General features: G+C 40.4%; 1 protein-coding gene across 1 annotated transcript; it reads left to right on the top strand.

Moving 5' to 3' along the window:
• The first annotated feature begins 2,710 nt into the window (after positions 1-2,710).
• On the top strand, positions 2,711-16,870 carry LOC141539041 (tubulin polyglutamylase TTLL6-like). Its single transcript, XM_074261254.1, has 7 exons — positions 2,711-2,932; positions 5,080-5,255; positions 6,881-7,069; positions 12,082-12,238; positions 13,118-13,399; positions 14,951-15,305; positions 16,197-16,870. The coding sequence occupies exons 1-7, from the start codon at positions 2,732-2,734 to the stop codon at positions 16,454-16,456; spliced, it is 1,620 nt and encodes a 539-aa protein (XP_074117355.1). The 5' UTR covers positions 2,711-2,731; the 3' UTR covers positions 16,457-16,870.
• Positions 16,871-17,288: the final 418 nt, after the last annotated feature.

Consider the following 17,288-nt stretch of genomic DNA (forward strand, 5'->3'; position numbering starts at 1 on the left):
GACATGGATAAAGACCCAGCCTCCTTAGGCAGATAAGGAATGATCAGACAGGTAGAAGGAGAACTAAGAGAAAAGAGGGGAGAGGATGGTTAACAGCATTGAATGTTACTGAGAGGTCAAGATAGCTGAATCTTGAGGAAAAATTATCAGATTAAATAGACTTCGGTGACTTTAGAAAGGACAATTTTAGTTGAGTGATCATCAGTTTGTATATTTAGCACTGGAAATTTAAAAGAAATGGTTAATACATAATGAGGAAAGAAGTTTCTAATCAAATAAATTAATTGATCCAAACTCCAAAAAGTAGAGAATGAACAATACTTGTAATAGCACCAACACTAAAGGATTATTATAAGGCTCAAATGAGTGTGTGTGTGTGTGTGTGTGTATATGTATGTGTGTGTGTACACATATATATATATATATATATATAATATGTATGTATATACATAAATATGAATCTCTGAAAATTTCAAAGAGTTATATAATTTTTTATATAAATGTTTTTTTTTAATTTTTATCTCTTCCCAACATCATGCCTTTAGAAAAGATAAAAAACAGAGTGTTCAATCCTATTATATTACATCATGTCCAGCCTTCTCCCCTTACTAACCTGAGCACATGGAGATGGTAAGGTTTAAGTGATTTGTCTAGGGTCACACAGCTAGTCAGTGTCTCTAGACAGGCTTTGAACTCTGATCTTCCTGACTCAAGACTAATAATATCCTACCTCTTGAGCTACTGACCTACCTACTTTCTGGAGAAGGTTTTAAATAGGGAGCCAGACTGCAGAGGCTGTAGAATAGATAAGTTTGGCTAAGAAAAGGGAGGACAGATCAGATGGTAATGAACAAAATATATCTCTTCCTAATGAGTAGAGGTCAGTATTAAAAACATTCATTAGTCTATTTTTCCCTAGTGCATAGTACAGCTAATTCTGGGGGGTTTTTTTTGTTTTGTTTTTAGTTTTAGTTTTTCTGTCTCCTTGGTCAATGTCAATAATAATGTAGCAATAGCATTTATATAGCTTTTTAAAGCTTGCAAAGCACTTCACATATCACATTTGATCTGATAGATTGTCAGCTGTCAAGTTTCACTGTTCTTAGTGGACCTGGCCATAGCCATCTTCTTGTCCTGTTTCTAGTTTGCTGCTTCTAATCTGTTGAGGGGGTTTAAAAACCAAATATAGTTGATTTTTATTTGATTTTTTTGTTAAATAAGAGTCATTTAGCTCTGAATGATATCCTAAAAGCTTTTGGTTAAAATTAAATACTCGATTTTACTTCTGGGGGACTTTGGACAATTATTTTAGAATCTTTTAGGTGCTTTTTTGGGCTCGCTTTTAAGTTTGGGGTTCTGTGATTTTTAAGCCCCTATATGGTGACTCAGAAATCCCTTTATAAAGAGTAATAAGAGCTGCCTTTATCTTTGTAATCCTAAAAATTTAATCAATATTCCATTCCCTGGACCTTCATTATTAAATAGAGTAGTTTTAGCTTACTTCTGTTATCAACACTGGAAATCTTGACTCCTTTTTCTAGCTTAGTAGTTAGTTTTTAATTTTTTTTCAATAGTATTTTATTTTTCCAAATATTTGTAAAGATAGTTTTCAACATTCATTTTTATAAGACTTTGTGTTTCAAATTTTTGTTCCATCTCCTTTAACCTCTCCTCTCCCCAAGACAGTAAATAATCTGATACAGGTTAAATATGTGCAATTATTTTAAATATATTTCCATAATTGTCATGTTGTTTGAGAAAAATGAGAACAAAAGGAAAAAAAAAACCATGAGAAGGAAAATAAACAAACTAAAAAGGTAAAAATGCTATTTTCTATCCTAAGTCTTAGTAGTTATTTGATCTCAACTTCTATAGCACTGTTTTCAATGTAGCTACTAGACAGTGTGATGAAATGGAAAGAGCAATGGATTTGAACCTGGAGGAATTGAATTCAAATAATGATAATGTTGGGACATCTATGTAGTGTAGTGATAGAGCACCAGGCCTGAAGTCAGGAGGACCTGAATTCAAATGTGGCCTCAGACACTTAACACTGCCCAGTTGTGTGATGCTGAGCAAGTCACTTAACCCAACTGCCTCAGCAATAAATAAATAGAAATAATAATACCTCTGTCTCTTATGACCTATATTAACCTTGAGCAAGTTATTTTTTAGGTTCCTTATTGGTAAAATGAAAGGATTAAATTAGATCTAGATCCCTTCTAAATCTAAATCCTGAAGATTCCAATGAATTTTTGCAGGGGAAGGGTTTGAAGATGGTGGGGGGATGGAATGAGGAAGAGGAGATACTGGCTCCCTCCATTTTCTCCAAACTGCAATTGCAGCAACACTCCTAGCTTTCTGATCTGGACGGATTTGGCCCTCTTTACGAAGCCTGCTGCTCCCCACTCCACATACACACACTCTGGGGCTTACCACATTGGTGCCAGATTTAGAGTGGACTTAGTTTTTCCCCCCATTGTTTTTCCCTCTATGGTAGGTCAGAACTCCTGAACTCAAGCAGAATATCAAACTCAGCTTCCTCCAATAATACCATCATGTAGTGCTTTTGTTTTTCAGTTTCCAAGATCTTTCAATCTTGACACAGCACTGAAAACCTCTGGGGACCCAAAGGTTTAGCCCTTCTCCCTTTTTTTTTTTTTTTTTTTTTTTTTTTTTTTTAACATTTTAACATTCGTTTTGTAGAAAGCTCTCCACCTTCAATGCCCACATGGACAAACTTGGCTGTGACACGGTGAAGATGTGGAAAGATATTGAAGATATAATCATCAAGACCTTGATTACTGCTCACCCTATAATTAAACACAACTATCATACCTGCTTCCCCAACCACATCATGAATAGTGCCTGCTTTGAAATTTTGGGCTTTGATATTCTGCTGGATAGAAAACTTAAACCCTGGCTTCTGGAGGTAATCCGATTCATCAGATTTTAAATAAGCACCTTGGTAAGAGATGGACAGGGAATATGTGTCCCTTGTCCACTTCTATTCAAGTCATTCTTTGGTTTCCCCTCTTTTTCACTCAAGCTTTTCTCTCAAGCTCCCTAGTGCCTTATCCCTCAGGGCCAAGTGAGTGTGACCAGCACGGGAAGTGACCAGCAGAGGGGGACAGACTTCAGGGAATTATACATTTCTCAAGTCCACCCTGATCTGGAAATTCAAACCCAGTTCCTGGTTTGTGAAAATACTGGAGTCCCAGAGGTAACCCCACCTCTCCGTACAAAGGAGGCTCCTGAGAAGGGATATCCTTGATTGGGATCAGTCAAAGACAAGAAAAGAAAAGAGATAAAGCTGTTTTTATCTCCTTTTCCTTTCTCTTTACTTAGCCAGTCTCTTCTTTCCCATAGTCCTTTATTTTATATTTTGAAACTACTCAGTCCCATTGTTTTCTCTATCACTCCTAACTGCTGGTGTAAGATGCAGGTGCTTTCTTTTAGGGTCAGTTCTCTTTTTTTAATTTATTTTTTTATTTTCAAAACATATGCATGGATAATTTTCAACATTGACCCTTGCATAGCCTCCTGTTCCAAATTTAATTTATTTTTTTATTTTCAAAACATATGCATGGATAATTTTCAACATTGACCCTTGCATAGCCTCCTGTTCCAAATTTTCCCCTCCTGCCCTCCATCCCCTGTCCTAGTTGGCAAGCAACCCAACATATATTATATATGTTAAAATATGTTAAATCCAATATGTGTAAACATATTTATACAATTCCCTTGCTGCACCAGAAAAATCAGATCAAAAAGAAAAGAAAAGTAAGAAAACAAAGTGAACTATAACAAAAAGAGTGAGAATGTTATGTTGTGATAGGGTCAGTTTTCTTTTGGATTGACTTGATTTGGAAGAAGAGGAGAATGAGAATTAAGGTGATTTTCTTCCCTATTTCCCTCCCTTTTTTGGTACTCCTTGACCCACCTCCCCCAACACACACACACACACACACACACACACACACACACACACACACACACACACACACACACACACACCTTCTTAGTGGATAGAATGCTGGGCATGGAGTGAGGAAGATCTGATTTCAAATCTTGCCCCCAGACAGCTATTAATGAAATGATCCTGGCCAAGTTAAACAGTTTCCCCATCTGTAAAATGGGGATAATAATAACACTTTGCACAGTACCTAACACATAGTAAGGGCTATACAAATATCAGTGTGGGATTTATTATTTACTAATCCTCTCTATCTACACACTCTCAAAAAAGATCTGAAATAGAAAGTGAGTTAAAGAGCATTTCACAACTTGTTTTCATCCACTCAGAGTAAAATGAAACAAAAACCACCAGAATTGTCTCTTCCTTATTCTAAATTCTTTTCTCACATACTTTTCTTTCCTTTTGCCCTTCAACAGCCTCCTCTTAAGACCCCAGGATATTCCTTGGTGAAAGGGAGTATGGCTTAATGGGAAGTAGTTCTAGACATGGAGTTAAGAGATATGCAGGTCTGAATCCCAGTTCTGACACATAGCTTGTGGGAGCATGGGCAAGTCAGTTAACTTTTCTGAATCTCACTTTCCCCGTCTTGAAAATGGAAGATTGATATGTAAATGTGAGTCATTGCCCAGTATGCTTGCACATCCCAGTAATCCCAGCTACCGTCAAATCTTTTGAGTTTGGGACTTTCTGAGCTGCTATAAAACTGAACCTGATGAGATGGCTGCACTAAGTCTGGCATAGCCACAAAAGGAGTGGTGGGAACTTGTCCATCAGGTTGCCTTGGGGAGAGGTAGACCAGCCCAGTATAGAAAGAGTCATCACAAGTGGAATTGGCTCACAACTAACCCTTATATTTCTAGCTGAGGTAATACGAGTGAGCTGGTGGTCTTTAGAAACAAGTGAGTTCTTCTTGGATGGAGGGTCCCATTAATTTATACTCTTAGGAAAGCTGAGGTAATATGGGGGAGGTGGTAGTCTCTTAAAACAAATGAGTTGTTCTTAGATGGAGAGACCCATTAATTTCTACTCTTAGGAATTGTTCCCCTTTCCAATCTGGTAACTTAACCCCCCAAGCCACCATCTTGGTTAATCACTCTCAGGTTAATCACTCTCCAAGCTTCTCCACTGATTCCCGGTTAGACAAAGAAGTAAAAGACAGTCTGCTATATGACACCCTGGTCCTGATCAACCTGGGAGCCTGTGAGAAGAAGAAAGTCCTGGAGGAAGCGAAGCGCAGGGCAAGGTTTCTGCAGGATTTCCGTTCCAAGGAGATCAGGTGTGCCCTCATCAAGAGGAAGAGTGAAATGACCTCGATGCTCCTTCCCTCCTCTCTCCCAGGCCCTCTTTGTGCTTGGCTAGGCCTCAGTGCCATGCTCCTTCTGCACCCATGGGTCCCAGGGCTGCCTGCTTGGGCAACCTGCTAAATCTTTTCCTTCCTGCCCCACTTATTCTCCCTGCTTTTCACTCTGTCACATTCATTTTCTTATCTGCTTTCCTTTCTTTGCTCTGAAATTAGTCTAATGACCCTGATAAATTGATCAGGTGCTGATGTCTTAGTGTTACTTCTCCCATTTTTATGTTTTAATTACAGTCTTCTGGAATCACAGTTCCCAATGGTAGACCACACACTAATGTGTTAATGTGTAGACCACAAGACCCAGTGGAAGGCAATTGGGTAGACCCCCCCCCAAAAAAAGGAGGGGCCTTTTAGCATCTCTCAAATGATAGCACTTGGGCAGCCCTGAATTGTCCCTTTGAAGGCTGGATTACTTTAATTTCTTGAAAAGGAGACCTTTTGGGGCAGCCAGGGGGCACAGGGGAAAGAGACCCAGTTCTGAAGTCAGGAAGGACCCAAGTTCAAATTTGCCCTCAGACACTTAACTCTTCCTAGCTGTGTGACCCTGGGCAAGTCATTTAACCCCAATTGCCCCATCAAAAGAAAAGACCTTTTTAGAATTTTTTTTTGAGTGAGGGAGATGGGGCATCAAGATGCTGAAATGGCTAGAGCATGAGCCCTGTAGTCACAATGACCTGAGTTCAAATCTGATCTTAGATACTTGACACTTATTAGCTATGTGGGCTTAGACTTAATCCTCATTACCCCTTCCCCCAAAAAAGAATTGGTTGGGGGGCGGGAGATAAAAATAAAAATAATTTTAATTTTGTTTCTGGTTTGGCTGCATATTCAGCTCACTGAATATATCATTAGGCCTTGATTTCACTGCTTTGAAAAAGAGCAAGAAGCCTTTTAACATAGAAACAAGTTACAGAATATTAGAGCTAGAGGAAATGACTCGAGAACTTTTCACTCAAACCCCTTTTTATAGATGAGGGACTCGAGGAATGGGGAACTTGACCACCAAAGTCATATTCTGAATTAGGGGTAGGGACATGTCTTAACATCTACGGCTTTTGAATTTCGGTTCTTTCACTCCTCTCCATCAGACCTTTACCTTCTCAAGGAGACTCTGAGGAAAAAAAGATTATTGTGTGAATTTTGGTTCTTTCACTCCTCTGGGTCTGACCTTTTCCTTCTCAGGGAGATTCTGAGGAAAAAGACTATTGTGTTTATAAAAGCATGTCAAACTCCTTGGAGACCTTGAATTCAGGTAAACACAAATTGTTCCTTGAGATTGTTTCTCTTTGGGAGGGGAATGATTCCTCATCTCATCAGAACTAAACCCAGGAAGGTATGAAACCCTTTAAGCTCCTTCTATCTTACTACATTTGAAAGGACATCTCCATTGGTAGTAATGATCATGGAGGGGATCATAAGTGAGGTCTGAATTGGAGGTGGGAGAACTGGGTGAAGGGACTTCCTTTAGCTGACCTAATACCCCAATTGAATTGAGTCTCATTCAGAGAAAAGTTGTTGTAATCCCATGTCTCTGCTTCTTTTAGGATTGAAGAATTAAAGAATTATCAGGCTATGTGGCTGGAGAAAATAGAGCGTTATGAGAAGGAAAAAAGTGGTGGCTTCCGGAGGATTTATCCAGAGTTTGGGTTTGAAAAATATCAGAAATATTTTCATCACAGCAATTCACTCTTTCAAAACACGGCGGCCTCCAGAGCCCGGGAAGTGCATGCCCGGTACGAAAAGGAAAGCCAGGGCCATCAGAGGGTGGGCAAGGCCTTGGGTTTGGCTCTTGAGATTGTCACCAGTGTCTTCTGTGTCCATAAACTATTCTTTGACTTTAGAAGGCCTGGTGTAGCCATAGTTTTCCCACCATTAAAGTTGCTTGAAGAAATTTGAAGAAGGGGATACCCTTATCCCATAGGCTACCCATAAAGATTGAAAAGTATAAAATCTCAAGTTATCAAATAGGTGGGTTCTTGTTTGTGGGCACTCACTTAACCCGGATGGACAGCAATGCTGACTTGGTTCTGGATCAATGTGTTGTTTGACAAACAGGCAGGAGTGTCTGCTGCTGGACATCTGTGTCCTTTGGGTTCCCATATTGTCTTCTCACTGTATGAAATTAGGGATAGGGGGTTTGGGGAAGACTAAATAACTTCTGCTATAGATTTCTAGATTTCAATGCTAATTGCCTAGAACCAGTTGTTGAGAATTATTGGGTTGCTCTGAGAAAAGAGGGGTGAAAACTAGGTACCCCTTCCCCCACATCTAGGTAAAAACCCATCTTAAGCTGAAGGAGCCCTAGGTCAAGACCCTTATCATCCCTTACTAGTTGCTACCACCAAGACCATTTGTCATTATCTATTGTTAATAAGGATTTTCTTCAGTTTTCTCCTTTAGTATTCAATACTTCTAGCATCCTCATTCACCCTATCTCCTTCCTTCTGGTCTCAGAGGAGAGAATAAGTATGTTCCTTGATAGATCAATTCTTCTACCTGCACCCTTGGTTTCATCATATCCCACCTACTCCAGTATTATTCTCTCCTTTTTTCTTCCCCTTTTTGATTTTTGGATACAGATCTGTGATTTTACAGATGTAGGGAGCTCCTGGTGGGGAGATTTCTTTTATCAAGAAAGATCAACTGTTTTGAAATGTACAGTCTTAAAAAGTTAATCCTATGGGGCCCTGAGAGATTGAGTGGTTTTTGCCCATAAATCTTTTTAATCTTCCCCTCTTCATTGGTTCCTTCCCATACCTACTTACTAACATCCTTGTCTTCTCATTTCTAAATTTAAAAAACCTTTTCTTAACTCGTTTAACTCTGTGCTATCCAGCTACTGTCCTATATTTCCAAATGTTTTCCCTTAATCCTTTCCACTCCATACCCTACTCTAACCTCCCCCTGTTAAAACTGTTCTCTTGGTCAGATCTCCAAGGATCAACAAATCCAGTGAAATTTTTTTCAGACCCCATCCTACCAGATTTCTTTGTATTTTTTTAACCCTATTGTCTGTTTTCCTTCTACATACTCATCTTAATCAGCCTCATTGATACCAAATTCTTCCATTTTCTTAATTTTCTAATCACTTCTTATTTTCTTTCCTATGTCATAATATTCTCCTATTTTTTTTCTTTTTCTCTTCTCCCTTTCTCATTCCTTCTCTCTTCTTTCTTCACCTCCTCTCTTTTCTTCTCCTTCCTCTTCCTTTTCTCTTCTTTTTTAGTAATTGCATCCATTTCCATGGGTTCAACTCTCACTTCAATGAAAATGCCTACTAAATCAGTATCTCCTACCCTCAGCTCCTTTCTGAGCTCCAATTAATTTTTTTTAGGTTCAACTCTTAAACTTTGCTTAGTGGAGACCTTTCCTGGTCTTTCTCCCTTTACCTTCTGATAATTACCCTTCATTTATGCTGTGTATATGTATTTTGTGTGTGCATAAGAGATTTGCATGCTATCTCCCCATTAGAATAGAAGCTCCCTGTAGTCAGGGATTATATTATTGCCTTTCTTTGCATCCTCATGCTTAGCACATAGTAAGACTTTAACAAATACTTATTGACTGACAAAACTCAAATCTTTATTTAGAATATTCTTACCTGGATCTGAAGAGCATAAGATTATTTCTATAGGACATTGCTACTTGAATAGCCCATTAGCACCTTAAATTCAAAATAATTAACTGAGTTCTTTTTTTTTTCTTCCATAATCTGTTATCCTCTCTGACTTCAATATTTCTATTAGTGGCATCACACACACTATTTCTTTATTCTATTTCCTCTTGTCTATCAATTTAGAGATTTCTCTCCATCCCCTTCATGTTTCCTATCCATTCAACTATTTAGTATGGTAGAATCCAATTCTACAGGATTTATTTCTTCCCTTTTGTCTTTTCCCACTCTCACTCTCACTAATTCATACCCACCTTTTTACCCAGTTTGGACAATTACAATAATCTCCTACTAGAACTTTTCTGATTCATTTCAACAAATGTTCATTAAACAAACATGTTTGAATACAAAAACAAAAACAAAAGTACCTGCCTTCCAGCAGCTTAAACTCTACAAGAGGCAAATGCCATATATCTTGGAAGTAATGTCAGCTAACTTTGAGAGGGTGAGATTTTGACAACTGGGAAGATCAGGGAAGGTCTTCTCTAGGAGATGCTTTGAATGAAACCAGGGATTTCCTGAGATAGAGGTAAGGAGGGAGGAGGACATTCTAGGGGGAATGACCTGCTGGAAGACATGGCTAGTTTGACTGCAACAGACTTTATGTATGACTGAAAAGGTAGGTGAAAGTCATTGTGGAAGCCTTTACTTTCCAAAAATTCTCATTTTGTACTTTATCCTAGAAGCAATGGGACAGAAAGATGGAGGTGTGACGTGATCAGATTTCTGTTTTAGGAATATCAACTTGGCAGCTGTGTGGAGGAAAGACTGGAGAGAAGAGAAACTGGAAATAGGGAGACCATTGCAATGGTCTAAGCCCTTTCCGATTCCTGCCCACCTCCCTCTCCCACTCCCCTTCAAATGGTTAAAGTTCTTTTCCTTTTGAAATGTTTTATTGTTTTGCATTACTTTTGCAGCTAGGTGGCATAGTGGACAGAGTGCCGGACTTGAAGTTAGGAAGACCATAGTTCAAATCCAGCCTCGGACACTTAGAGCTGTGTGATCTTGGGCAAGTCATTTCATTTCTCCTGGCCTCAGTTTCCTCATCTGTAAAATGGGGGTAATAGTAGCACATATTTCACACGGCTGTTGTGAGAATCATAACATGAGGAAAGGTCTATATGAATAATAGCTCTTCTTATCCACAGACAACCCTGGTATAGTAGGTTGAGAGCAGGCCAGGGAGCCAAGGTGGCCCCAAGTTCTAAACTGCCCCTTGATGCACACTGGCTGTGTCACCCTGCTCAAGTTATGTAATCTCTTGATTTTATAGGCAACTTTTAAGATTGTAAATTCCAAAAAAGGCACCTATCTGCCTTGCTAGAGAGAACTTCATCTGAGAGTTTACTAAGTCAAGTCAGCAAACTTTTGTTAAGCCTCTATTCTGGACCAGGTACTTTGCTAAAGTGATTTTAGTACAAAGAAAGGCACCAAAGCAGATCCCCCTCTCTGGGAGCTCAAAAGACTAATGGACTGGGAGGGGGAGAATAATATTCAAAGAACTATGTGCAAACAAGTTATAGACAGAATAAGATGGAGATTATCCATAGAGAGAAGGCACTAATACCACAGGTTTTCTTCTGGTCCCTGCTTTATAGAAGTGTGTACTTGTTATACATCCTTTTCTCCCCTCATGAAGTACAAAGTTAGGGTAGATGTTGTGTAATCAGGAGAACGGTCACAAATGTACAAGGTGCTACGGTGGAAGACCCCATGAGTTTGAACAATCGTTTAGCCATAGGGAGTGAGAGAAAAAGAAAAGTCTTACGTGCAAGTGGGGATGCAAAGAAAGGCAAAACAAATTCCCTGCCCTCGAGAAGCTCACAAACCAATGAGACAGAAAGCAAAGAGAAGTATACAAGTGAGATACAAATAGGAAATGACAGAGGAAAGGCACTAAAATTAAGGGTGAATTAAGGGAAGAAATTCCTATGGAAGGTAGGATTTTAGTTGTGACTTGAAGGAAGCCTGTGAATCAAGTATAATTTAAAGATGAGAACTTGGGTGGCTGGGAGGATGAAGGTGCCCTCAACGAACAATGAGACACGATCCCTTCATCAATCTATTCTTCAGATTGTTTTCAGATTATTTTTATGTATACATCTGGTCATGTCATTCATCTACTCAAAACGTCTCTCATCAAGTAATATCTCATTAAATAAGACAGGAATCCTTTGTCTGGTATTCAAAGCCATCTTCGATCTTAAATGTTTGCACCCTGCCTTTCCAGCCTTGTTTTCTATTACTATATATACCCACATCAACTCTGCATTCCTGACAAACTAAGTTTATTCTCTGTCTTTTGAGTGTGCCATATACTTTTTTCCTATTCCTTTTTACCCTATTCCCTATTCTTGTACTATGCTCCCATTTTCTCTTATCCTTTAAAATCCAACTCAAGTTGAACTGATGTTACCTCCACAATGTTACCTATTTAATTACTGGTCCCTGCACCATGGGCACTCCTCCCACCTTCTCCCTTTCCCCTAGCTCTTCAACCCACCTAGTCAGGAATAACCTCCCTTTGGATCTCAAATAATAATCTGTATCTCTTTGGTGAATTTTTCAGAGTTGTAACTGGGACAAGTTCACCGGGAATTTGTCTCAGGCTGACACTATGGTGGTTGTGGGGTTGCCTCTTATATCTATCCAGATACTATCTTTTCTGTGTCTAACCTATGCCCCTGAGCATAGACAGGTGGTGGCATGCGGTCAAGGATTAGCAGAGATCAGGGGAGAAGGAGGGGTGAGAATGGGTTGTCCCCTTTCTGGGTGTGACTGTGTACAATTCGATTTGTCTCCTGGGGCCTCTGTAGACCACTGCCTCCCATCCTGCCCTTCACCCCCATAACTGAATTTAACCCAAGTGTCAGAATTCCTAGTGGTGGCTCTGGTACTTAGCATGAATTATTGTTACCGCTATCTATGTTATATATCTTATCCTTTCCTAGACTGCCAACTTTATAAGGGCAGGTCCCCTTGTCTTATCTAAACTTTGTATTTTCCCCAGCAGCTAGCACAGTACTCTGTTATTGTTGTAACAAATTTGTTGAATTGGATTGAATTGACTAGGCAGCAGATCCAGGAATTACGGCTGAAGCAGGAGAAGAAAGCCTTCTATTCGAAGGAGAAGAAGACCGAACTTCAGGGTGAATCAGCAGGCGATGTGACCAGGGTGTCTCTACCAAAGGAGACAAAACAAAGAGCTCCCGTGCACAGCGCCAGACAAGTAAATGCCGATGGTCGGGAAAATCGGAAATATCCAGTACACCTCCCTGCCCTGCCTTTGGGGGTGGAGGGGCTGATCAAGAAGACCACGGACCAGGGTCCAAGCACGCTGAAAGTGTTGGGCTGAGAAGAGGGCTGAGAGCCGCAATGGGGTGGGGGGCTGGAGAGGCACAGGGTTCCCCCTTGTCCTTTTCCTGGCCAAACAGTAAAGAATGCTGCGCAGGTCCTGTCTTGTACACCTTCCTTTCTGCCTTCAATAAGGTGTCTAGAAAGGCCACAGGACTGTACTGCTGCCCACCCCTCCAGAAAAGTCATGGGGGGGGGTGGGAGGGGCTGATTCCAAGACTACCTTGACCCCACACTCCTAGTTCTCCCTCTAGGAGAGGATGATTTCTCTGTTAGACCCAGCAAATTATCCTGCTACCAGACAACTGGGCAAAACTTCTGAGATGTGGAAATTTCAAGGGATTCTGGTGATTTCGTGAAGGACATAACTTAGGGATGACTGTCTTCTGCTCTTTCTTTTGGTCCCCCCCCCATCTGGAAAAAGCATGGCACTCTTCCCCTCTTCCCAGCCTAGTCTTACCTTGTCTCACCTAAGTCTTGAGTTTCCCTTCCAAATCCCATTTTACCCATTCCCCTTATACATTACACCTTCCTCCTTTGTACATGAGTGCAAAGATACAGATGATTATTATTTTTTTTTATTTTGCCTACTATCTCAAAACTCTAGGTTTGGTACTATATGAGAGAGGCTTTTATAATGGGCCCTTCCCCCCAACCCCCCACAACCTCAGCACCCTCTTATGCAAATGACTTAACAGGGATAAGAGGTAGATTCACCAAGTACCATGCATATATTTGGTTTGCTCCTTCTCAGCTCTCCACTTCCTCCATGTTGATGCCCTCTCCATCATCCATCTTGGTCTCAAAGTCAAAGCTGAAGCTAAAGAAAAATGAGTCTCTGAAATGCATAGAACCTTTCAACTTCTTTGAGGAGATCCCCAAGCAAAAGGTCAATGCAACCTTACCAGAGAAAGCTGGAGTGTGTCACTACAGCTCTGTGCCGGACCTCACGAAGACACACCTCGCCAGCACAGAAAAGCAGGAGCCCTGGAAACGCATCTCTGAAAAGGCTGAAGGATCCAAGTCGTTCTCTGATGTGAGCATGCTCTCAAGTGGTTCTGGGAAGGAAGGCACAGTGATGCTATAGAGTAGGATGGTGCTGGGGGCAGCTAGTGGAGAGAATGTTGGAGACAGGATGACTTCAGATGTAGCCTCAGGTACCGACTAGGACAAAACACTTAAATTCTGAGTTTCTTCATCTGTACATGGATGGAAGTACTGACTTCCCAAGACACTGGTGAGGATGAAATGAGATTATAAAATTCTTTGCAAACCTGAAAACGGTGTGTAGTAGTAATTATTGTTTATGTTAGGACCTAGCTTCAAATTGTAGTTCTACCACTTAACTATATGCAGATCCTTGACCCGGACAGGCCACTTGGGTTATGGCTGCAGCACCATCCCAGGGAGTTTCCTCCCCTGGCATCCATATCTCAAATAAGCAGGCTCCCTTCACCTTTCTCTGCCATTTGTTTTAGGTATGAAAATTACTACTTATACCTTTGCCTGGTAATCTGTAAAAGTGATTTCATCTCTCTGGGCCTCAGGAGGGGGTTAAGACTAGACGGCCCCTGTAGACCCTTCCAGATCTAAATATATGAGACACTAAATCCCAAAGCTGACATTCCTAGAGTTTGAGGCTAAGCCAAGGGAAGAGACTCCTGGATCAGTGGTCAAGTGCTCTAGTTTTTATTCCATCTTGGTGATAATGTAACATTCATTTAACTGTTTCAAGTCTCCGTTTCATAACATCCTAAATCTGTGATATATTTATAGGATATAAATATCTAGATATTAGAGCTGGAAGAGACCTCAAAGACCATTAGGCCAAGCAAGCTTCATATTTCAGTGCAGGAAATATCCAGGGAGGGTGACACACATCCAGCATTTCAGAGTTAATAAGTATCAGAGATGGAATTCGAACCCAGGACCAATGCTTATTCTTTTTCAAACTTCTCCCTCCCTAATTTTAAAACTCAGATAATGGAATGGCATACTCGGTGAGATGTCTAGTTAAATAAGTGGTGTTGTAGACATTTTCTTACCTGTAAAATAGCACCAAACCACCTTGGGTGATTATAAGAATTAAAGGAGATAATAAATTTATAAAGCAGGATCATAGGCTCAGCAGTGTTTAAGTCTCCTTGTCCTTACTGAAGTAGTTAGGTGTTTGGCATGGGTAATCAGATCACTAGACTTGGAGTCTGGAAGACCCAAGTTCAAAACCTGCCTTCTGTGCTTTGTAACTGGTGTGGACAAAACCATACTTGCTGTGTGATCTTGGGCCAGTAACTTTAAGCTCTTTCCACCTATCAGTATAGTTATTGTTCTTAGGTAGGATTCAACCCAGGCACTTGAGGCCGGTTATTTAAAGACCCCTGGGAGGTAGGGGTGGGGAAGACTTTTGAAGGAGTCCCTGTAAACCAGTCAGTCCGGTCTAATGTCCCAGCTTTGTGATCAGAAAATTCTTCTAAGTTCTTCTATCATTAATTAAATCAACTTCTCATCTTTCAGTTCCTATTGAGGACCCACAGGGAGAGGCTGTTCTGGTTTTTCCCAACTGAGTTTTGCCCTCTTTTTCTTTCAGCTTCTTGCTTTGATGGAATCCTCATCTATAACCAATGACTATTCCCTACAGTCCCCACAGCCATTTCCAACTCTGAGCATATCCCCCAGACCCATGTCAACTAATTGTATCCACTTGGAGATAGACAATCCCATCGAGATATTTTATGAATCACAGAACTACCAAGAGAAAGCATCTACTTCCATCCAGCCTCAGACCACATGGTGTGACCTGCCAGAAAACTGGAACTTAGTGACCTCTGAGAGCAACAAGACACAGTTCCTAGTATCCAGTTTGATTAATGCAATCCCCACGAGGACAAAATTTTCCTTATCAAACAGCTCCAACACAAAGCTGTTGCTGAACAAACAAAGAAGTGAGTTATCCCTTCACTAGATCTTATTTCACTTCCCTGAAGGAAAGGGCTCTATGGGTCAGGTGTCCTCAATTCTGAGAGAGCTAACAGTTTACCTTGGTGGGGAGACCAAATAGATAAAAATGGGATCATGTTTTCAGGGTGCCCTTATGACAGCTGATCTCTCTATAGGGTCCAACTAGCGGAGTCTGTTCTGGCTAGAGGCAGTGAATGGCGTGAAAGCTGGGGCATGGCTTGAAGCTTCCCTAAAAGTAGATCAATGGTGATTTCAGATCATGAAATCTCTTGATACCTTTTGGACTGTTTGAGATTATGATTTCCTAGCACAAGGGTTATTCTCCCAGCCTGGGTAACCAGACAAGGGAAGAAGGAGGACTCCAGTCTCAAGCCCTGATCAACCACTTATCTTGAAGTCTTGGGGGCTTGAGACTATCTTTGTAAAGTGAGAAGGTTGGTCTACATCAAAGAACTCCTTTGACAGTCTAGTAAAGTCTATGGACCCCTTCTCAGAAGTTTTTTTTAAAAATGCATAAAATCCATAGGAAATCAATTATATTGAACACAATTATAAATAAATACATATGTGTGTATACACACATATATGTATTATATATATATAAATATATATATGTATATGTATATATATACATATACATATATATGTATATATATACATATACATATATACATATACATATACATATATATATATATATATATATATATATATATATATATATATATATATAATTGGTGTTAAAGATCTAATTTTAAGAGCCCTTGGATTAGGGATCTTCCCAGCACTGGATCCTACCCTTCTATGAATTTGTATTGGACAGCACCTATTCCAGCACTATGATTTGAAGATGATGCTGATATTTGTCTTTCCAGAAGCTACCTTCCAGCACCGTGGCTGTAGGAGCCAAAGTTCCGTAGAGAAGAAATCCTTGGAGGATGCTGCCTTACAGCTGTTCTTACAGAGGCCAAAGAGCCAGCATTTACTTAAGAGGGACTTGCTGGTGATCGCCACACCAGCCCGACTTGATCCAAGGCCTCGAAAAAGCAGCAAGATTGTAGGGAGGGAGCGCAGTGGTGGGCAAGGCCGGGCACCATCAAAGGGCTCCCCATCCTCCATCAAGGAAGCTACCTAAAAGACTAGGTAGGCAGGGACAACATTTGTTAGAATTTTTCTGTAGGAAGTTCCTTCCTTGTACTACTCATCATACCCCACTCCATAATAACCACTACCTCACTTTCACTCATGCCCATCCTAAGTCAGGAATTCATTTCACAAAGACAAATTCTGCCCACAGTTGAGGAGAGGTGATTTTGATACTCTTTCCTTGAGATACTATGGACAGGGGCAGAGATGGGTGACCAAAACCTGGCCCTCCAAGTCATTAGGCTTGCAGGTGGGCATAATAAATATCCTGACTTTACAGGCTGGGGGTAGTCTGAGGACGGAGATTTGAGAGAAGTGCCATTATCTATCATACAGCAGAATATGGGGAGATTGGAGGAGATAACCTCTATTAAATCCTTAGAACATTTGAAGGAAGTCAGTATATAAAGATGTATGGAACTTTTTTTTAGAGCATCATACATATCTGGAGATGCTGCTATCAATGATATCAAGGTGGGGCACATATTTTGGGGTGGCTTATCTCCATATTGAGAGTGAATTTTGCTGAGCCATTATAAACTGACCATCTTAACTAGTCCCTCAAGTGAACAACAGCACAAATGGTAAGATGATCCAGGTGTCAAGCAAAGCTACCCAACCCTTGGAAGAACTCTGATCTGTGCTCTGTGCCCTATTGATATCATGTTTTCATTAACTGGCCTAGATGGCTTTTAGGATTTTCTGGTATGAATGGGTAGCCCTTTCAAGCTGGACTTCATGGATTGGTTTCCCCTTACTTGGGGAAGTATATAAGAAAGATCCACATCCTTTTGAAAGTTCAGAAATTTGTCTTTCAGTAA

Source organism: Sminthopsis crassicaudata, chromosome 4, assembly GCF_048593235.1.
Source record: "Sminthopsis crassicaudata isolate SCR6 chromosome 4, ASM4859323v1, whole genome shotgun sequence".
NCBI lineage: Eukaryota > Metazoa > Chordata > Mammalia > Dasyuromorphia > Dasyuridae > Sminthopsis > Sminthopsis crassicaudata.

Bases quoted from the DNA above. Each gene is read 5' to 3' on its own strand.
- LOC141539041 (XM_074261254.1), top strand. From the start codon at position 2,732: ATGGACAAACTTGGCTGTGACACGGTGAAGATGTGGAAAGATATTGAA. The intron at 12,239-13,117 runs GTAAATGCCGAT...GCTCCTTCTCAG, and splicing joins CCGTGCACAGCGCCAGACAA to CTCTCCACTTCCTCCATGTT. The intron at 13,400-14,950 runs GTGAGCATGCTC...TTTTTCTTTCAG, and splicing joins GATCCAAGTCGTTCTCTGAT to CTTCTTGCTTTGATGGAATC.